The sequence below is a fragment of the Panthera leo genome, chromosome C1, assembly GCF_018350215.1.
Source record: "Panthera leo isolate Ple1 chromosome C1, P.leo_Ple1_pat1.1, whole genome shotgun sequence".
Taxonomy (NCBI): Eukaryota; Metazoa; Chordata; class Mammalia; order Carnivora; family Felidae; genus Panthera; species Panthera leo.
Window position 1 is genome coordinate 47,386,093 of NC_056686.1, and position 21,513 is coordinate 47,407,605.

At 36.3% G+C, this 21,513-nt stretch overlaps 1 protein-coding gene across 2 annotated transcripts in view; it reads right to left on the reverse strand.

The window, feature by feature from the left end:
• Positions 1-780: 780 nt before the first annotated feature.
• The window catches only part of MYSM1 (Myb like, SWIRM and MPN domains 1), a 34,497-nt gene continuing 13,764 nt past the window's right edge, over positions 781-21,513 (reverse strand). For both annotated transcript variants that reach the window (XM_042951808.1, XM_042951806.1), the window contains 13 exons: positions 19,972-20,744; positions 15,794-15,924; positions 14,586-14,689; positions 13,071-13,148; positions 11,298-11,383; positions 8,269-8,323; positions 7,875-7,925; positions 7,108-7,182; positions 6,291-6,479; positions 5,217-5,349; positions 3,444-3,549; positions 3,208-3,265; positions 781-1,941 (listed from right to left, as the gene is read on the reverse strand). In XM_042951808.1, the coding sequence (XP_042807742.1) occupies positions 1,774-1,941; positions 3,208-3,265; positions 3,444-3,549; positions 5,217-5,349; positions 6,291-6,479; positions 7,108-7,182; positions 7,875-7,925; positions 8,269-8,323; positions 11,298-11,383; positions 13,071-13,148; positions 14,586-14,689; positions 15,794-15,924; positions 19,972-20,744 (2,007 nt within the window). In that variant the 3' untranslated portion in view covers positions 781-1,773. The remainder of the gene's footprint in view (positions 1,942-3,207; positions 3,266-3,443; positions 3,550-5,216; positions 5,350-6,290; positions 6,480-7,107; positions 7,183-7,874; positions 7,926-8,268; positions 8,324-11,297; positions 11,384-13,070; positions 13,149-14,585; positions 14,690-15,793; positions 15,925-19,971; positions 20,745-21,513) is intronic.

Sequence of the window (21,513 nt, forward strand, 5' to 3'; positions counted from 1 at the left end):
ACTGTATCCATCTCTCCACCCCCCACCTCCAAGTCACAAGGTTGAGCCAAGACCCAGGCCATCTAAAACTGGCTCGCTGTTCTCTCAAATACTGCCATATTCTTCTGTAGCTAATGATTACAACCAAAAGAGATAAAAATACAGAATCACATCCAGATAAGACGTAATAAAACTATAATTAATAAGGATGTTTGGAGAATGGGTGTAAATCAGTTCTATAGCTAATAGAAATAAACTCAAATCTATTTGAGTAAACAGGCAGCATGATTGCTAATTTTACTTGAAAATGTACTTAAATGTAAATCACAACTTTAAGTTTTGTTGGAAGAACAAAGATGATGGAAGATGATGTAAATAAGGGCTTTCAGGTTCTCAGATTCATGCATCTGAAAATAAATTACGAATGTTTTTAATTCTTTAGAGCAGGGGTTGGACGATAATGGCCAGCAACTCGTTTTCTGTGAGGCTCATGAGGTAATACGAATGGTTTTACATTTTTAAAGGATTGTAAAAAAATATAAAGAGGAACGTCTGATAGAGACAGTATGTGGCCTACAAACCTAAGTTATTGTCTAAATGCCCCTTTACATAAAAAGTTTGCTGACTTAAGGGGCACCTGGGTGACTTGGTTGGTCAAGCGTCCAACTTCAGCTCGGGTCATGATCTCACGGTTTGTGGGTTCCAGCCCCGCATCAGGCTCTGTGCTGACAACTCAAGGGCCTGGAGCCTGCTTTAGATTGTGTGTCTCCTCTCTCTGCCCCTCCCCAACTTGTGCTCTGTCTCTGTCTTTCAAAAATAAATAAATGTAAAAAAAAATAAAAAAATAAAAAAAAATTAAAAAAAGAAAGTTTACTAACTTATGTTCTACATTTAGAAAGTATATGAAACTGGGTTAGATATGTAATATACCCTGGAAGGCTTTTTTGTTTTTAAAATTAAATCTCTGATTTAATATTTAAGCAGTATTATAATTTGCCTCTTCTGAGAACAGGTAGTAGAAAAAAATCTAGTTTGAGGGTGAAGATTACTCATCTTCCAATTAAATGAGGTTTTATCACACACACTAATAGAAGTGGACATACAGTTGAAGCTAATTATTTCATGTATCTGAAATCCATACAAAATGTTTCAGATAGCTGAGAAAATGCCATATCCTGTAGTATTACTGCTATAAAATAAAACGGAAACAAATACCTATAATGGGAAAACTGGCAAGCTGATTCTCTCCTTTGGGTCTCTTATGCCTGCCCTGGCCTCCTATAGCATGTTGCTAGATTCATTAGACCACTAGTTGTCAACCATGTTATTAACTACCTCAGTGACCATCCATCCATGTCTCGTTTGCAACCATAAGCAAATCTCACCAAAACACATGGAAAAAATGGAAGTGCTCCTAAGGAGACACAGACATGAAGTACCAAAAATGGAATGACTAGTTGGGGAAGAAATAAATATGACAGGTACGTGCCATTTATCGACCTGAATACAACAGTACAGCAGACAGCCCTTCAGAGTCTACTGCACTGCTTACTGGCCATGGTCGGACTGGAGCACCGCAGCAGACCCTGGTTCACACAACACTCTGATAATCACTGCAGGAAAACAAGTCCATATCTCTTTGTCACATGATTTATGTGACCGACTTGGATTCTGTGAACTAGAGACAAAATATTAAAGGTGTGCCACTATTAGCTAAATTAGAACAATTTCGAGGTTATTACTTTGAGAGTAGGATCTATTGTGTCCAGATTAGAATGCCTTACTTTAAAATAATTACATTAACAATTCCTTTGGACCCACAGCACAGTTCTCTTCAGCCACTCCATTCTCTGGCTTGCTTTTGTAATTGGAAAGGAATAAATTTTCTATTTGAGTCAAGAATTCTTCGGCAATGAAGCAATTAGTCACGTTGCTCAGAGTTTTCCTCAGACATTCCAAGAGCTATTGGAGAGAAAAGTTTTATATTTAAAAAGGGTAAGAAGAGGGTTTGCAGTTTTAAATATTTAAAAAGGGTAAGAAGAGGGTTTGCACTACTATCGTTATTGTATCCCTTTCCAAATCTTTTTCTAATAAGCAAAAGAGAAACAGTCTCCTTAAATGTGGCTGAAGACAGTTTTGTGATCAATAATCACGTACCTAGAGTGTAGGAAGTCACTGTTGAGAAAGGCTTGGGCTTATTCCTTTATGACTTTATATGAGGAGACACACGAGATTTTAACTGTGATTTTTTTACTTTGGACAAATTTGTGACTTTGCTTCTTTTTTTAGTAGTTACATTTACAAAGCAAAATAATCCTGTAGAACGAAAATCTATGTACATACAAGGACGCTACATCAGGGTGGTAGATAGAGCTGTTTCCTGAGAAACACGCACATTAATCTTCCAACAGAACAAAAAGAAAGTTTTTTTTTTTTTTTTTTTTATTTTTGGGACAGAGAGAGACAGAGCATGAACGGGGGAGGGGCAGAGAGAGAGGGAGACACAGAATCGGAAACAGGCTCCAGGCTCCGAGCCATCAGCCCAGAGCCTGACGCGGGGCTCGAACTCACGGACCGCGAGATCGTGACCTGGCTGAAGTCGGACGCTTAACCGACCACGCCACCCAGGCGCCCCGAGAAAGTTTTAATACAAGGGGGTAAAAATATTAAAAAGAAACTCAGTATGTTTCAGTTTTCTCTTCTTAAATTGCTACCAAAAAAAAAAAAAAAAAAAGACAGATGTTACCAGCCTATGGGTCTTTAACTCTTTATACTCATAGAAGCAAAACAAGAAGTAAAATAAAAATATTCAGGACTCTTTATTTCCGACCAGAAAGTTAAATAAAATGACACTTAAACTTATTTATTAGATTTATACTACCAATCTTAAAAACAAACAATTATTAAGGCTAAATGGAAACATGAGACTTTTGAATTTAATAAAATGAGAAAAATGTTCTCCATTGTATATAATAATAATCTGCTAGGAAATTTATCAGCCAACACTGACAAATTTATTCTAAACTAGTATTACTTCTATATGCAAGTGTGGGCAACAAAATACGTTACTAATTTTCTCCTAGAAATTAATTTTAGATAGCAAACGGCAATAACAAAAATACACAGAAAATGTATCCACAAAGCATTAGGCATCATGGGAAACCACATCGAGATGAATAGCTTTAGAATCTGTGAACAATAGAACCAATTAAAATCAAGGCAGCTTACTTTCTGCAAACAAGTCAGGTCAGAATCCCGGCGGAAGATTTTATCCATAGGGACACTGCTGTTGGAAGAAATATGAAGACAAACTGATGAAACAAATACCACAAACGAATCTGTTTTCTAATAAACTGTCACTGACGCCATACATCATAATTTTATATTTAACTTGGGTTTTCTCTAAAACATCATTTAATGAGACGCGCTGCAGATGTGCGGCCACCTCAAACCACAGCACATACCTATGGGACAGTCGGTATTTTTCTATTATCCATCTTGCCTTTTCAAACACTAATCCCCACTGAGGTTCTTCTAGCATCTGCTGTACTTCAAATTTGTAAGGTAAACCTAGAAAAGCATAATGAAGCAGACTGTCATCAACTATCGCTTCAATCCCCAATCTCCTTTTAATTACCAAGAATCCTCACAACCACAACCTGGCAGACCAGCTGAACAGCACTTTAAACATAGTGGGCATTCATTAAATATTTACTGCCTGGCTGAACCTGGCCCATCGAGCATATTAATGCTCAGCAATTAATAACAATAAAGAAGAGTACATGTACCATTTGCATGACAATTCTGTGTAAGGAACGGAGAAGCAGGATGATCACATAACTTATATCCAAATCAAGAGACTTTTTGAGTGAAAGGGGGCACTGTTAAAAACGGTGCCAGAACTACGGCTTAAACAGACACCGAGGTAGGCAAACGAAGACAATTCCATCCTAGTGATTTTTATTTTCACACGGGTCATTGAGCTTACAGCAATGCTATAAGGCAGGTGCATTATTCCTACGTTAAAGATAAGGAAACGAAGGCCGAGACACGTGGAACAACCTGCTTAGACTGGTGAAGTGGAAGAGCCTGGATTTTAAGCCCCAGCAGGTCTGCCTGGCTTCTGGGCCCACACTCACTTGACCTGCCTACAGGTGCTAACCTAACCAGTCAGGGAATAGGATGAACTCTGGAAGGGCAGCAACTGCACTCCTGTCAAAATGGTCATGCTCAGTTCCAGAGACAGGAGCCCAAGGGGTGGATGCCATGTACATAGCCAGAAAGGCAAAAGACCAAAGGATGAGCCTACTTAGAAATTTTTCACATGGCCTTCAAGATCCCCCTGTAATTATATTTGCAGTGTATTAAAAGAAAAGCTGAGTTGATTTGTTAGCAGAGGGCAACACCGTAAAATTAACTGTAGAACTTATACAATGCTTACTACATGGAATGCCACTTAAATGCACTAGCTGCCAGTACTGTCCTTTATTTATTTATTTTTGGATGAGGACACAGAGCCACAGAGAGGTTAAATAACCTGTTCATCAGCATACACATAATTACTAAGTAGAGCCAGGATCTGAACCCAGGCAGTCTGGCTCCAGTTTATGTTATTAACTTTACATTATACTGCCTCTCAACTGTGTTTTTGCCAATATTAAGACTTTTCAGGTAAATAAAATGCCAGCAAATCGAAAGGCATGAAAAAAAATGAAGGAAAACATTATGATTGTCCTTCCTTACAATATAAGCATACTTTGTCAATATGCTCTAAAATGGTCTTTTTTCCCCATTTTTTCCCAGGTGGATTTTTTTTTTTTTTTTTCATTTCTTAGTTCTCCTCTATTTCATTTCTTCCCTCCAAAAACTTAAGAATAAAGCATTTGACTAGTTTTATTGCGATATTTGCTTTATTGTGGTGGTCTGGAACCAAACCTGCAGTATCTCCATGGTACGCCTGCCTGGAACTAACATGCACGCTGCCTGGCTCTAACTTTTCTGCACAATATAACCCTTGTGCCCAGAGGCCATGGTAACACAGTGGGGACTTGAATCTAGAAGGATATCACTAAAGGAAAGAGGGAGGCCGCACTACATGGTATGTAGACAGCAATTCTCTAGTTGAGGGTGCAAAGCTTTCCATCACATAGTTTCACATAGTTGTAAATTCGTTGCTATGAAAGATTCAAAGAAATGTGGGCAGAAATAGGATGAGGTTGTTTTTGTTGAAAACTTACGGTAAGAGCCATCTGAGCTAATTTCATCACTTATAACTAGGCAGGTAATCTGGGAATAAGGTAAAGGATTGTTCTGATTATAAGGACTAACAATCATTCCAATGAACTTGGCACCGCCTCTGGAGAAGTAACTCTACAATTCAAAGAAAAGTAAAATTAGTCTTGACTACATAAATTTAAAAATCAGTATTTACCCATAGCAACATCTTAAATAACGAATGGAGAAAAAGGAACACCAAAGTGTGTTAAAAACTTCACATCCAAACAGCAACTAAATGAAATACACTATATATCATTCCACACTCTAAATTTTTCAGGTCAAAATGTACCCAACCCAACCAGAAATGATCCTTAAAAATATGACCTGGCCTGAAAATCTGTATTTACCATGAATATGTCTACAAATTATTTTCACTACCCTTCAGCTATAATCTTTATCAATATGGTAATAATAGCTGCCTATAGCAAAAACATACACCTATCAAACATAAAATGTTGGAACAAAACAAAAGTTTGTTTTTTCCAGAGATGCAAAACAGACTGCTTCTGGTTATTTCACTTGTACCCAGTCCCTGTACTAGTTGTTCCCATCAATTTTTAGAGGCTCTGGGAGTAATTATCACTGTCACTTAGATGGCTTGTCTGTACTAAACAAAATAGCTGATTTTCCATATGTTTAAATAAACATATATTACCCCTGTAGTCAGAAAAAATGCAAAGTTATTTCAAAACTCCAGATGTAAATAATATTAGAAATTCAATACTTTGCTAGAAATGTTAGAAGTATATTTATAGAGGGTGCTTGGGTGGCCCAGTCGGTTAAGCGTCAGACTTCAGCTCAGGTCATGATCTCACAGTCTGTGAGTTCAAGCCCCGCGTTGGGCTCTGTGCTGACAGCTCGGAGCCTGGAGCCTGCTTTGAATTCTGTGTCTCCCTCTCTCTCTGGCCCTCCCCTGCTCATGCTCTGCCTCTCAAAAATGAATAAACATTAAAAAAAAAAGTATATTTATATAATAGAATAGAAAGCAACGAGAGGAGAGAAAACGTGCATACATGCAAGACCTAGAGGCACACCTGGTATTTGGCTTGAGTGTCAATATCTCGTAAAGAAGGATTTGGATCAAAGGCAGGATGAGAATGATACCATCCAATTACACGATAGCCTCTCACAGCCAAGGTTTCTGAGGCCTGTGTTTGTGACACAGGATCCATCTCACACTGCAGTCCTGTACTCAGACTGTTACATGGTTCTGCTGCACAGACCTATAAAAGATTAATCCTTACATGGTTACACTGAATCCTGTTAATTCTATCACTTTAATGTTTTAGTTCTTTCATACATAGATACAGAGGCTTTTTTTAGGCCACGTCTTTTATCCGACAGTATCACAGGCAGCCTTTAGCCTGCAAATGAATTACACTTCAAAAGTGTGATTCGATGTAGGAACTCAGAATCCACTTTTCCACTCAGACAAGGCCATAATAATTGTTAGTTTTCCAGACCAGCCCATATAATACCTGCACATACAAAGTCTTTCAATGAGTCCTATTATTTATGATAATAATTTCAACAAAGTGATGCATGCCGAGTTTCAACTATAAGATTGCTGCATGGTTCCTGGCCTCTTAAGAGTAGTTGTAGCATTTTACTGGTGAAGGCAATGAGGAGGCGAGGCCTGGCTGTGCTCCCTCTTTCTTGATGGTAAAAGGAAACAGGTACTCAATATATGGGATGTTAATTTACTCCTGGGAATATCCAGCCCACACTGGCATATTCTCATGTATATCACAGGTAATTCTATTTTAATTATATCCACTGAAATCTATAAAAATATTTGGTATGGCAGCAGGACTAAATGATTTTAAAAAATATTTAAGAGCAAGAACTTACTTCAACTATCTTATCAACTTCTGAGTATCTTCCTCCTAATAGACCAATCACTTCTGCCATAGAAACATGAGCATGCTAAAAAGAAATACAAAATAGACTTAGCCCAAACATACAAATCCATCTGACAAAAAATCAGAATAAAGCTCACTTATACATAGGAGAATCATTTGTAAGTATGGTAACCGGGCATAGCAGAGGAATCAGACACTAGGCTCACTACACAAAGACTTGGGATTTCAATCTATCTGCGCTGCCAGCTAAGAAGCTTTGAACCAAACACTCAAAGATGTCATTATTTAATTTACAAAATGAAGACACCATTTGCTTTCCTCACTCAGGACCCTAAAGATAAAAAGTAAAAGTCACTCCTGGTAGTCCTACAAAAAACATCCTCTAGAAAAACATCCAAAACCAACACAGCTACTGGAGGTCTCAGGAACTTAGTGCAAACAAGGAACCTCCAAGTGGTAGGAGTTGTGCTTTGCTGCAGTTATCTAGAAGGCAGCAGACAAAGGATGCCAGGAAATTAAAACAGGGTTAATGATGATAAACAGTCTGCAAAAACTCACATTAATTTATTTTCTCTAAAATATGGAAACATGCAATTGTTTGGCTTTTCTCCAAAAGAAAAGACTTATTTTTAGACTCCTTGTAAAAGAGGATAGTTAAGATCCAAAATACACGTCTTCCATACTCTCTCTTAAGCCTGCAATAAAAATACACAAGAATAGAAATCAGAGTAAGTAAACACAATAGATTATCCTTACCAAATCCATTATTAAAAGTGCTTCTGAAGCCACTTTCACCTGAAATGGCTCCTGAAATATAAAAAAAAAAAAAAAATGGGGGAGCATAAAAATAGAGATTTTATTCCTCCTCACTGGAATGTCCACCCTTTTCTTCTTTACCTATCACACCAAGTTCTCATCACCAACCAAGGCTCAGCACAAATCAGAGATTTTTACAAATATTATCATTCAAAATCCTAGCATGGAGAAATTCTCTTTCATTTCCCATCTGCATCACTCATCTGACCCATAGTGTACCTTGCCTCGTCCAATCTTTCACATACATATACGCCTTGCACACAAAGGAAAAGAAATACTTCCTGTCTGACAGAAGGTCATGGTTTATGGCCATTTAGTGATGCATAAATAGTACCTGCTTTTCTTCATTGAAAGAATGACAAGGTATCAGTTGGAAGGGATCAAATGAGCTGAAAAAGAAAAAAAAAATCATTTCTAATATAATCTCAATGACAAGATCAGGAAAACAACATTCACTTAAATTTGAAAATGTGTATCAATAATCTAAATCTAGATTCTCAGAAAAATACTAAGCGAGGGGAATTTCTTAGGACATCCCATATAACTCTGCTGAGTTTTGGACTTGATAAAAAAAATGGGAAATCACAAGGCCTTTGGGAGAAAAGTAGTTGTTGCCTTAGTTTCTTTTAACACCCAAAGAGAAGAACGTTGTACCCACACATGTGTCCTAAACTGAAAGGTTTCAAAAAGTTTGAAGAAAATGTAAACAACTCCCTGACATGACATGGTAAAAAAAGTTTCAAGAAGAAAGTTCTCAAAAACACTTGTCAGTACGGTATCAGCACAGGGTAGGGACTCAAATATTTATTGAATGAATGGCAATGGTTCTACTAAAGAAATTAATGTATATGAAAAGTTCAATGATAAACTTGTATTTTAAAATAAAAAAGTTAGGGGCAGGTGACTGTCTCAGTAGGTTAAGTGTCTGACTTTGGCTCAGGTCATAATCTCATGGCTCGTGGTCTGGGCCCTGTATCAGGCTCTGTGCTGACAGTTCAGAGCCTGGAGCCTGGTTCAGATTCTGTGTCTCCCTCTCTCTCTGCACCTCCCTCATTTGCACTGTCTCTCTCTCTCAAAAAGAAACATTAAAAAAAAATGAAAAAAAAAATGAGAAAGTTAAAAAAAAAAGACAAAAAAAAAGAGGGGCACGTAAGCAAGGGTAGATAAAAAAGCATGTATTAATCTGAGAGCAATATTAGAAAGGCTTTAAGCAGTAAAGAACTGAAGTCTGAGGAAGATATCAAGAATAAGGTTTCTTTAGGCTATGGTCAGAGAAAGAAAAAAACAAGGAATATATGTTCATGTTAACACAACCAGAAAAGAGCAGGACTATTTAGCTCCTATTCTACCAGAGACTGTTAGTGTCAGCAATTCAGACACTTTGTACTCCAAGTGCCTAGCACAGTGCCTGACACACAGTAAGCATTTTTTCAGAAATATAAGATGAATGAAGAGGAAAGATCTTCAAGTAAAAAAGTGCTTCATCAACACGAAAAAAAAGAACACAAAGACAGCATATGCATCCCAGAGCAATGAAGAACCATGATGTGAAACCCGCTGACCTTTTTGGAGGAACTGTTCAGAATGGAAAAATTATTGGAGGGCTACAAATAGGCAATTTTGGGCTTTATTTTCTTAAAAAAAGCAGACTTTGGGAGCAGAGGAATTAAATGTGAATATTGAGAAAATTCTGGAAAAGATTATTCAACAGCTGATTTTGAGCCTTTAGCAAGTGAAGAGAGGACTACTAAGGGTGATAATGGATTCATGAAAATATATGTCATGATAAGTAAATCTAAATTTCATTTTTGATAGAACTGATCTGCTAGAAACTAGCAGACTCATAAAGATTCAAATATATTTTGTCTGAATGTAAGCAAGACATCTACTATGATTTTTCTTCTGCACAAGATGAAAAATCATGAGTCAACTGTGGCAATGTACGGCTGATGGAACAATGATGTCTGAGGCTTTCCCTTATTCCAGTTAAACATTTTAAGCAGTGATCAATGGCAGAAGAGGTAAGCTTACTGAAATGTTGACTCAAATCTATGAAGGCTAGTATAAGAAAAGTGGAGCTGGATTCAGATTGTGACAAACTGGAACAATGACTTGGAAATCACAATAAATATGTCTCATGCTGAGATTCAGAAAAGCAAATGTCTGGATACTAGATAAGGAGTCCTAGCTTATGGATGACGATATTTTTTTTACATAGTTTATCTTATTTTACTCTCACAACAACTGTAGGTTTTAATTTTTCTTTTAGAGAGGGGATATATAATGTAATGTTAGCAGTATGGATTCTTAAGTCTAACTGCCTGGATTAAATCACAGCTCCATCACTAACAAGCATGAGCAAGTTTGTTTCCTCATGAATGATATTAACTACTGCACAGGGTGGTTATGGGGATTAAATGAGTTAATATATACAAAGTGCTTAAAGCATAGTCAACAGTCTTAGCTATTATAGTTATTATTTTATGAATGAGCACTGAAGGCTTAAGGCTTTACATAACTTACCCAGGGACTTACACTTGGTTAAACATCAGGGCTCTTTCACTGAAAATGACCTGGGGACATTCCTAGATATCTTATTTTAAAAGGGACACTGGTGAAACCATAATCTATTTCTGCATCTACAGAAAGTGAGGGTCCAGAAAACCAAGACATTTAACTTATTTGGTGACTCTTAAGTGTTATGTTACAAATAACAGATTATTAAAAAAAAACAACAACAAAACCACACACACACACACACACACACACACACACACACACACAGAAAAATCCCCAAAAACCTTGCTAACAATCAGCACCAACCAAAGAAAGCACTAGTCATTTCATGAGGTTACCTATTTATAATGTCTAAGGAGTTGAATGACCACCTGTTATAATCAAGGCCCCTTTACAACATATGTTGGATCCTATAGTCACTAAACCTATAAATTCAAAACTTTTGCTCAAGCTCTTCCAAACTGGTAATCAGTGAAATAAAAAATCTCAAAAATTCTAGTAGTATTTAAAAAAAAATTTTTTTTTAATGTTTTTATTTATTTTTTTGAGACAGAGAGAGACAGAGCATGAACGGGGGAGGGTCAGAGAGAGGGAGACACAGCATCTGAAACAGGCTCCAGGCTCTGAGCTGTCAGCACAGAGCCCGACGTGGGGCTCGAACTCATGGACTGTGAGATCATGACCTGAGCTGAAGTCAGACACTTAACAGACTGAGCCACCCAGGCGCCCCATCTAGTAGTATTTTTAAACTTAATATGAATAATATGTTGCTAATCAGGTATTTTTTCCATACATTCCTAATCATTGGTCATAAGTTAAAAAAATTACATGTGTAAAACACTATACCTTTTTGTTGGTCTTGGTACTTTTGAGGATTTAACAGATTTACATTTTTCCTCTTTTCTTCTCGCCAATTCCTCGGCAGAGAGATGCTAAAACAGAAAACAACCACTTGATCAACCAGTCCATCAGCCACTGACAGGCAGAATCAATAGTAATAAAGAATACTCTTTAACACCATAATTAAAGGCAGGTGAGAACAGGATAGACTATGTTGATGGAGATGTACCTCCTTCTTTCTACTAACAAATTGCAATGCTAGATAATATATTAAAAAATTGTTCCAAAATCTACAGCCACACCAAACTTAAAAACCTCAGAATCACCTGAGTCCCTCCTTTTACTTATTTCCCATTTCTAGTCATCAAATCCTATTGTGTTTTCTTTCCCAACAGGGAGACAGCGCAGCATAATGATAAAGAGTACAGATTCTGGAGACAGAATGCCTCGCTCTGCTACTTACTGGATGACCCTGGCCAAATTACTGAAGCTTTCTGTGCTTTAGTTTCCTTATCTTTAAAATGGGAACAAAAATAGTAATAATAACAGTGTCATGATGTTATCGTAATGATGCATTAATGTTTATAAAACACTAGAATAGGGTTGGACACATACTTAATAAGTCCTACATAAGTACAAAATTAATCTTCTCATTCCATTTCTACTATCATTCTTACACTTTAGCCCAAATAACTAGGCACCTTTTCCAGAGTATGTCTGGTATTTTCCCACATCTCTACCTTTGTTTATGCTGCTCCCTTAGCCTGGAATGCCCTCACCTACTTTTCTACATTTTGAGACTGTCCTGCTAATCCCTCAAGTCACATCTTCTGTGAAACCTTCTCTCATCACACACACCCCTTGGGGAAGACCTGACATTTCTTAAGATCAACCTTATGGAACTTAACACAGGTTTCATCTTTCCTACTAGAAACTATAGAAGTTCTTTCTAGGCAGGAATCATGCGTTACTAATGTTGTGCCTAGATTAGAGATTAAGTGAGGCTAGGGACAGGGAATGGGGAAGAGAAAAAGAGGAGAACGTTTTCTTTTTGTTTTGTTTTTGTACTGAAACTCAAGAGGAAAACTATAATTTACTGAGTAATTGGTATATGCAAGGCTTATTAAGTAACCTAGTACTAGAATCTTCATACATTTTATTCCATTTACTTCACTTAATTCTCATAACAATTCTTGGACAGAGGTATTATTCACACTCCATAGACAAAAACCTGAATTTCAGTGAGGTTAAGAAACTGCTCAAGGTAATAAAGCCAGTAAGTACACATTCACACATTCTTTCCATTCTACTGCACTGGGTGTTCACAAATAAATTCTATAGATACAGAACTTATACACACACACACATTCGTCACCCATGTTTCTTTTCAGAACCACAGTTTTTATTGGTAGAAATGACACTTCAATTTATGTCTAATGCTTGGGACAATATTTTAATTGGTATATCAGAACATCATTCTATAAATAAATGTTTACTGAAATGAATTAGGCATACCAACTTCCTGGCACCTTGGCAGATATTCTTGAGCTAGAGACCAGAATACAGAGATTAGACAAAATTTGGAAAACGAATCCAACTCCTAGTTAATTGCACCAATGCCTTCTATTTTTTTGTTTATTGGTGACTTCTAGACAAATTAACATGGGACGGATACACACACGCACACACAACAAGTGTAATATATGTGACATTAAGACATACATATACAGATGATGGAACAACTTTTAGTGATGACCTATCTGCTACGGTCAAAGTTACCTCAAAGGTTTGTCCTTCTAAGTCTTTTGCATCACACCAATTTCCCCATGGGTCTCGGACCCTACGTCTCCTTGTGCGCTGTGGTAAGATTAAAATGAAGCAAAAGGTAACAAGATTAACCTGGGGAAATCACAGCACAATACACAAAGCCAAAATGATTATTTAAAAAAAATCAGTTAATTTCTCCATTAAAATATTGTAATCCCTGATCAGCATTGCCTGACTAAATTTTATTTTATTAATTTATGTTTAATAGTTTACACTCTGCTCAGAAATAAATCAGTAATGATTTTCTAAATTTTACCTGGATTTCTTATTGAATTTTCATTTCTTTTCGCCACTTAGAAACTAAAATACTAGGACAAAAAATATTTTTAAGATTAAAAAGAACCACCAAGAAAATGACTTCCCTTTCAACCACTTGTGGTAGAAAACTTGCAAGAACGCGTAGCAAGAGGTAGAATATTAAAACTAGAAGCAAAATTACATCTCAGCCTCAGAAAGGGAAAGACTGCCTAGTGGATGCAATAAAAACAATAAAACATTATGAAATTAGTTGACAAGATTACTAATATCTAGTTTTATAAACCCCAATACTGAAGCCTTTAAAACAGACTGCTCAAGGGCGCCTGGGTGGCTCAGTCAGTTAAGTGTCCAACTCTTGATTTCGGCTCAAGTCATGATCTCATAGTTGTGAGACTGAGCCCCATGTCAGGCTCTGTGCTGGGCGTGGTGGAGGCTCCTTAAGATTCTCTCTCTCCCTCCCTCAGTTCTTCCCAGCTTGCACTCTCTCCCTCTCAAAACAAAAAAACAAACAAACAAACAAACAAAAAAGACTGGCTCAGAGGCCAGTGTTTGAGTGGCACCTTTTCCAGCAACTGTATCTAAATACATCCTTTCTTATAAAAGTAAATCTAGGTAGGCAGAAATGGTTAACAGCCTAAATACGCTAAGAAAAATGTCCACCCTATTATCTATACGTTTCTTCATTTACCTCACCTATTACCAATCTACTTTATTAGTAAAACCAACGAGATCACACTATGACTCTGCCTTTTAAGAGACTTGTAGATCACTCACCTTTAAAATAAGATTCACAAATTGTAAGATACTGTAAAACTCCCTAACTTCAAGAATTAAAAAAGAAAGGCTACAATAGTTTAGATAGCTATTCCAAGAAGCTGAATCTTCACCTAAGACTTTTTAGCTAAACAAAGTAACTGAAAGAAAAAGGAGCTTAGCTGTATGGCTGTAAAAGACACACTAGACTTAGAAACCGGAACCAAGAATTCTAAGGCCACGCGAGCAAAGTACGACGCTTCCGTGTCAAGTCTGCCAGCGAATTACGAGGTGTTTTTGGTTTTTGCCTTATAAACTAACATGACACTGAATAGAAACCAGAAAAGTAAATGGCTAAGGTGACATACAAGAGAAAACACGTTCTTCCACTCACTGTCCATGTGTTTAACAGGTGGCTAGAAGGGGGCACACCTTAGATGACAGGTGAACACTTACCATAGACTGCAGACGCTGTGCAAGCTGGTATGCTTCCGCCGCATCTTTTCGGTCCCTGGCTCGTGCTTTGTCAACTGGTTGTGGCCTGTTGTACACAGCCTGTTCTATTGGAATTCGGGAAAAATAAAACAGTCTATTATTTTCTGAAACTCATTCGTTCAATAGGAAGGCACACCTATACTGACTGGAAGTTGTAAGCCAATTTCTAAGTTTTGTTATACCTAAGCTTCTATCTTAATTCTGCAATTACTTGGCAGTCTCACGTAAAACTAATAACACTCTTAAGGAAATCTCAGTAAAATGGGATATTCAGGAGATGGGTAATTTAATTTCTAATTAAACGACTGCTAAGCTCACTTTGCTGAATTCAGAGGTCTAACACAGAAAACGTGATTTCATTTTTTTTTAGTGGCTGTGGAAGCTGCGAACCCTTAGTTTTCCTGAGCAGCCAGTCCCAAGATACAGTGCCTGGGGAAACACAGACACTGAAATGAAAAACAGACCACAGGGCAGACTGTAAATTCTCTCTACAAGATAAATAAATAATCTCTGATAGGAGATTTTCTGGTTAGCTGTCTTCTCAAAGACAGAACATATTCTTCTGAAACCATGGGTTACAAAGTTCTAATTACCTATCTAATTACCTTATCACAACTATGGTTATTAACTTTCTTCAAAATGTTTGTGTCAAGTTAATTCAATAAAAGTGAAAAATACATTCAAAATCATGCATATTTGAGAAAAACTAGGGTGAAAGAAACTTTGTTCCGTGAAAAATATTTTGGCACCTTTATTACATTTAAGTGTAGAGGCTCATAAATTATTTCCTTTACTTAAACACTGCTAGACAGTATTTCTAGCATTAATACAGATTTTGCATATTGAATGGGCTACTATCAGACTTTTCTTAAAATGACGTTACTTGTACTTGACAAAGAGCTTCATTGTTAAATTATTTCTCCCACTTAGAGAATATTTTTCCTTTTCATACCACCAATTTTCACTGTAGGTTACAGGAAAATGTAGCTTAATCAACAGAAATCTGTTTTACAAAAAAACTTAGTAATACAGTTATTCCATATTATAGCATCTTTCTGAACTCTGCATCTATACTAAATCTGCTTGAATTCTAACCATCAAGGAAGTTAACGGGTGCTCTAAGGATAAAAAATGTTGAGTAAAAGATGTTGTTGGGTTTTTATTTTTACCACATCCAAAATTGATTGCTCCTATCAACTCGAGGTATGTATGAATCCGTCCAATACAATTAACATCCCCACAGTTCTTCAGGCCAGGACGTACTGAGGTCTTATTTAAGTATTTCGGTTTGCATATCTCCCTAATTAAGAGATGGAAGTACAGTTATTTTGGATAAATAAAAACATGAAAAAAGATTTCTGGGGAAAACTTTTAATATTTGAAATATCTTAAAAATTTACCCCCTCTCCATCTGTAAATGTGTAGTAAAAACAATGCTAATACATAATACCCAACTGTACTTTTTCCTGAAATTACCTTTAAATGATACAATAACTTACAAGTATAATGTGATTTTTATTAACTATTATTTTTTTCCCATATGAAATGCCATAGATTCCAGTTATTCCAGGATTTTAAAGTTAGAGGTTTTGTCAACAGATCCAAATTCAAGCTTCAAGAATAAAAAGGGCACTCTGACAACATATCTAAAGTATTTGGTATTAGACTTTTCTAATTTTTAATATATTACTAAGGTTCGTCCACTTGCACTTTGCTGGGCAGTATCTTTTAATTATAAGCTACCTTATAAATGCTTGAAAGTTTTATACCGGTTTTTAATCATTAGGCCAATAAATAAGAGTAAGCACTCTCAGTGGAAAACAGAAATATTAATATTATAGAGGATTTCCAAGAAATCAAGAAATGCCCAAAGACTATGAAAAAAATACAAGGTTTACATAATACAGTTCATATTTACCGAATGTACTTATTGTACCATGGCAGATAGAGTTTAAGAGTAGTGGAGAACTTAATAATAGCAGCAAACAGTTCCCGAGTGCTTATGCCAGTACTAACAGTTACACAACCTTAATCCTCACAACAGTTCTACAAAGTAGATTTTATTATTCTTATTTTAGAGATAAGGAAGCAAAAAGTCAAAGGAATTAAAGTACTTATTTGAGGAAGTTAAAGTCAAGATCTACATACAGACATTATAGACCAAGTATTCAGACATATCATGTAACAGGATTTCTTATTGAATCTTTATTTTATTCCACAAATATTTACTTTGCATCCTACATACCGGGCACTGTCTAGGCACTAAGGATACAGACATGAATATAAAGCTCCCGACCTTACATGCTAATGGGAGGATATATAGGGGCGCCTGGGTGGCTCAGTCAGTGAGGTATCTGACTTTGGCTCAGCTTGTGACCTCATGGGTCATGAGGTCAAGCCCCATGTAGGGCTCTGCTGACAGCTCAGAGCCTGGAGCCTGCTTCAGATTCTGTGTCTTCCTCTCTCTCTCTGTCCCTCCTCTGCTCTCTTCCTCTCTCTCAAAAATAAAATTTAAAAAAAATTTAATGGGAGAATATATATGCTAATATATATTACATATTAATATATTGCTTGTAATCTTATATTAATATATAATTAATTATATATATAGCAGTAAGTGCTAGGAAGAAACAGTAAGAAGGATAAAGGGATAGAGAGACAAACAGGCACAGACTACTTCAGAGAGGGTGTTTAGGGAAGGCCTGCCTAAGCAGAAACCAAATTTAAAATCATACATTCTACAGACATTCAGTGAGGGCAAGAAGTAATTTGTGATACGGCAGGGTATCAGAAATGCCATTGAAAAGATGAGATTGCAGTGTTTTCACTTCAGTGTGAAAGCAAAGGAAACAAATTGCACAAATGAAGGCAAGAAAACAGGAATGAGCACGGTGTAACAAGCTACCAAAAATCTGTAGCAATCTAAAAACAGTATTGATTTAATTAAAGACTGCCCAAATCGAAAGACTTTAAACAAAGCTCAGCACTAGTTTGGTGCTGAACAAACGGTAAGGCCTCTAAAGATCCCTGTTAGTGATTCATCATGCCAACTTTTCCCCTTAACAAAGAGTGCCTTTTATATTTGCTTAGAACAAGCACTGCCCTAAGCACTAGAGGTGTAACAATGAACACAACAGACAAAAATCTGTCCATATGAAGTCTGTATTATCATGGGGAGGGAGAGGGAAGGAAGAGAAGACAATACAGAAATAAAAACGTCGTATCTTCAGTAGTAGTAAGTTCTATGAAGATAAATAGAATACAAACTAAGAGAGTGAGAGGCAGATGTGAGCTATTTTAGATAGGGTGGTCAGTGAAGTCCTCTAATTTCCCTGGAGCAGACCTGAGGGGACAACGATGCATGGTTCACCAAGATCTAGAAAGGCAGCATGGGGGAAGCATTCAGGGCAGACTGAAAAAGTCTGAGTCAAGGACCTGAGATGAAGTGTGAAAATTACAAGTCAAGACTGCAGACCCTGAAGTCACCTTCACCTAATGTGACCTGGAACAAGTTCTTTTTCCTCTCTGAGACTCATTTTTCTCATCTGTAGAATGAGGACAAGTTTGTCAGAACTGGAGATGACTTAAATACATTTAAATGCATTCGGGAGGCATTCAATAACAGTGTTAACTATCTTAAAACATTCCCATAAACAGGGGGTCAGTTGCATGTGTTTTTATGGAAAAGATCCTTTAGCTACAAACAAATCAGGTCTTTTCTTTTAAAACTTTAACTCTTCTACTTTTTTTTTTTTTTAACACCACCTCCAGTCCCCTCTTCTATTTCCGAAGAGAATAGTTTGGAGTTCCTGTTCAAAACACTTCTTTCTCCTTTCACACTGTTCTGTTAAATCCAATACTCAAACAACATTTAACTGGTGTTATGACTAAGGCAAATGTCATTAGGAAACTACTGCCATATAATTTATACTATCTACATAAGTTATTCTGCCTTATTGAGAATTCAAAATTCCAACAAATGAAATTTGATTAAAGTACCATTAAGTCACTCACTGGATGATTCACACAGGTAAAAAAATTTTTTGAGTTATTATTTTGAAGTCCTTCCATTTTGGCCATTCATCCTCTTATTTCCCAAAACAAAATTAGATCTAATCTGACTGGTCTTTTTCAATAGTGTCAATCAGGCAATGTGAAATAATGGAGGAAATGACTGACAGAGTTAGGACCTACTCACAGGTCCTCTTTCTGTCAGTGGCTGGTTATATAATTAAAGGCAGGCCCCTAGACCTCTCCTGACCTTAGAATCTCCCAAACACAGAAAATACCACCTGCCTATTTTACAGGACTGTTGTGAGGAATCAAACAACATAGAAAAGCTTTCTGTAAACCATTAAGTACTATGCGAATAGCAGCTGTTCCTTATATTTATTCTGTCCTTTGAGACCACCTTGCCCAGAAATTTTACTTTTAGCCATCTCAACCACCAGCAAGACAACCACGAGTCAAGAACAAAAATCTTTCTTTTCTGACAAAGCTATTTTAAAAATTAGTCAAATTAATATTGTGTGAGTACTGAAGGTTACAGACAGAATACACATGATTATTTGTTTTCCTTTGGTAATCTTCTGAGGTTATGGCAGAAGTCCTCTGTAAAGATGGCTCTATGCAATTCAGTGTCTCCAGAAGCAGTAACAACAATTATAAATGTCTGGTAATGTCTTAATTAAACTATCACGAAAAATTCAATTTGCAGAGCACTCAGGCTAATAAGGTGGGAAGTTTTTTGGTTTGCGCCCCACCCAACACTAAATAATTCAAATAAAAGGTATTGACAATTCAAAAGATGAACTTTATCTATCAGAAAATTCCTGTATCCTAATGAAGCTAGATGAAGGGATTACTTTCACATTATGTTACAAGTTCAAAGCTGAAAGAATTTATAGCAATTTAGGAAAAGGTTTCTGTAATCTAGCCACATTTAATGACACTATCCTTTTGTTACCAAAATTTTCTCTTTGTACTTACAAGTACATGATAAACTAGGAAAGACATTCTCCTTTTCAAGTTTTTTTCTTTCTGTATCTTTCTAACACTGTCCTAAGAAACTGCTTCTTAAAGCAAATTATCCCTTTTTTCCAGGACCAAATACCCTTAATGAACAGACAGATGGGATGAAATAGCTATAGATGACAATATGTACCAAAGCTTTCAAAGAAAACTTCCTTATGAGAAATTTGAAGTCTTGCCTATTAAAATATATTCATATGTTCAAGCTCTCTGCATCACTCGCAATGTAAATGACTAAAACCTCGATAGGCCTCATTAAAATACCCTAGAGTATCAGAAGTTTTAAAACGGTATCTAAAATAGAATTCTTCCTTACCACTGATCCAAAATGTAATTCCTAATTTTCAAATAGCGTTCTGGTGTTTTAGCTTGGCGCCCCTCAAAAAACTCAGGAATTGCTTGTTTTTCTTCTTCTTGAATGGTATTTCTATCTATTTCCACTTCTTGTTCTGGTGGCTTAAGCTCTTCTTCCTCGTGGCTCTCCCCCTCCATTTGGCAGGAAGAATGAAAAAGCATTTCTTCATCACTCAGATCTTCCCGAACTTCACACAGCTCTGGAGAAGGCAGCTGCCTGGCATCGTCTATTACTCCATTTCCATCATGTTTTTCACAGCTTTTCACCAGTTTATTACATTTCTGATCATTTAATTCAACTGATTTTTTGTAACTAGTGCTCTGTTTTTCAGTCCAAAATGTAATTCCTGAGCTTGAAAGTACTTCCATTTCACCCTGCTTTGTATTCTCAAAATATTCCTTGGAAGATTTAGATATGGAATCTTCCTGGTTGTAAGAAGCAATAAATTCTCCTTGACTGGTTTCATGACTTTTACTATTAGGAATGTTTAATAAGACATCACTGCCAGGAATTTTGGGAGGAGCTTGAGAAGTCACCTCATCTGCCTCATCTGTAATGTCTACTTCTTCATCATCAGATAACTTTTCAATTTTTATAGCATTCAAGTTGGGATCAGCATGTCCCCTTAAACCTGATGGCGTCCAGGCCTTTGTGCCTTCATCTTCATTTTTAATCTGAAGACCACTGCTGCTCTTCTGATGTGGTGTTCCCTTCTCTGGACCATCTAATTTTACCTTATTAAAAATCAAGATAAAACCCCCATATTAACATTTAAAAATTTAGCCACTGGTACATATATGATAAATACAATTATTAAACCGAGTACATGTCAATGGCATACCTTTATTGTGCTTTCCTTCTAAGGACTGATTCACAACTGCACTTTAAATGTAAAATATCATCATTTCAAATTTCCATAAATATATTTGACTCATTTATGGTCTGGTGATTTTATTAATCAAATAATCATGACCTATGTATAACTACACTTGTTTTTCCATTTTAAGTTTAAAACAGGAATCTGGTGTAGATCAACCAGAGAATGAACAAAAACAAAAAACAAAAAAAAACTGTCATACAAAGGGATTCTTTAAGATATTAAAATATTTTTAATGGCTTAATTCTTAGAATGTCAGATACTTCCACTGATCATTTTTTATAAAGCTAAACAGCTCATTATTTAAAGGAATCTATGTCACATATCTTTATTTAGTAAATTGAAGGTAAATACAGCGATAATAGAAACAACTATTTTTCAAAGGTTCATTTAATAAAGTTCCAGCATTATACAGCTTATAATTTAAAGCATGAAATTATCTTCCATATCTGCTATTATAGACATAAATATCTAGTCAAGGAAAAGAAAACAACTGTCAATGAGTATAAAGGATTTAAAATAAAATCTTTACATAAATGGTTTTTGAAAAATCTTGTACATGACTGACATTCCCAAGGATGACAGCTCCTAAAAAAGAGCTTATTGTGATTCTGTATCACAATAGA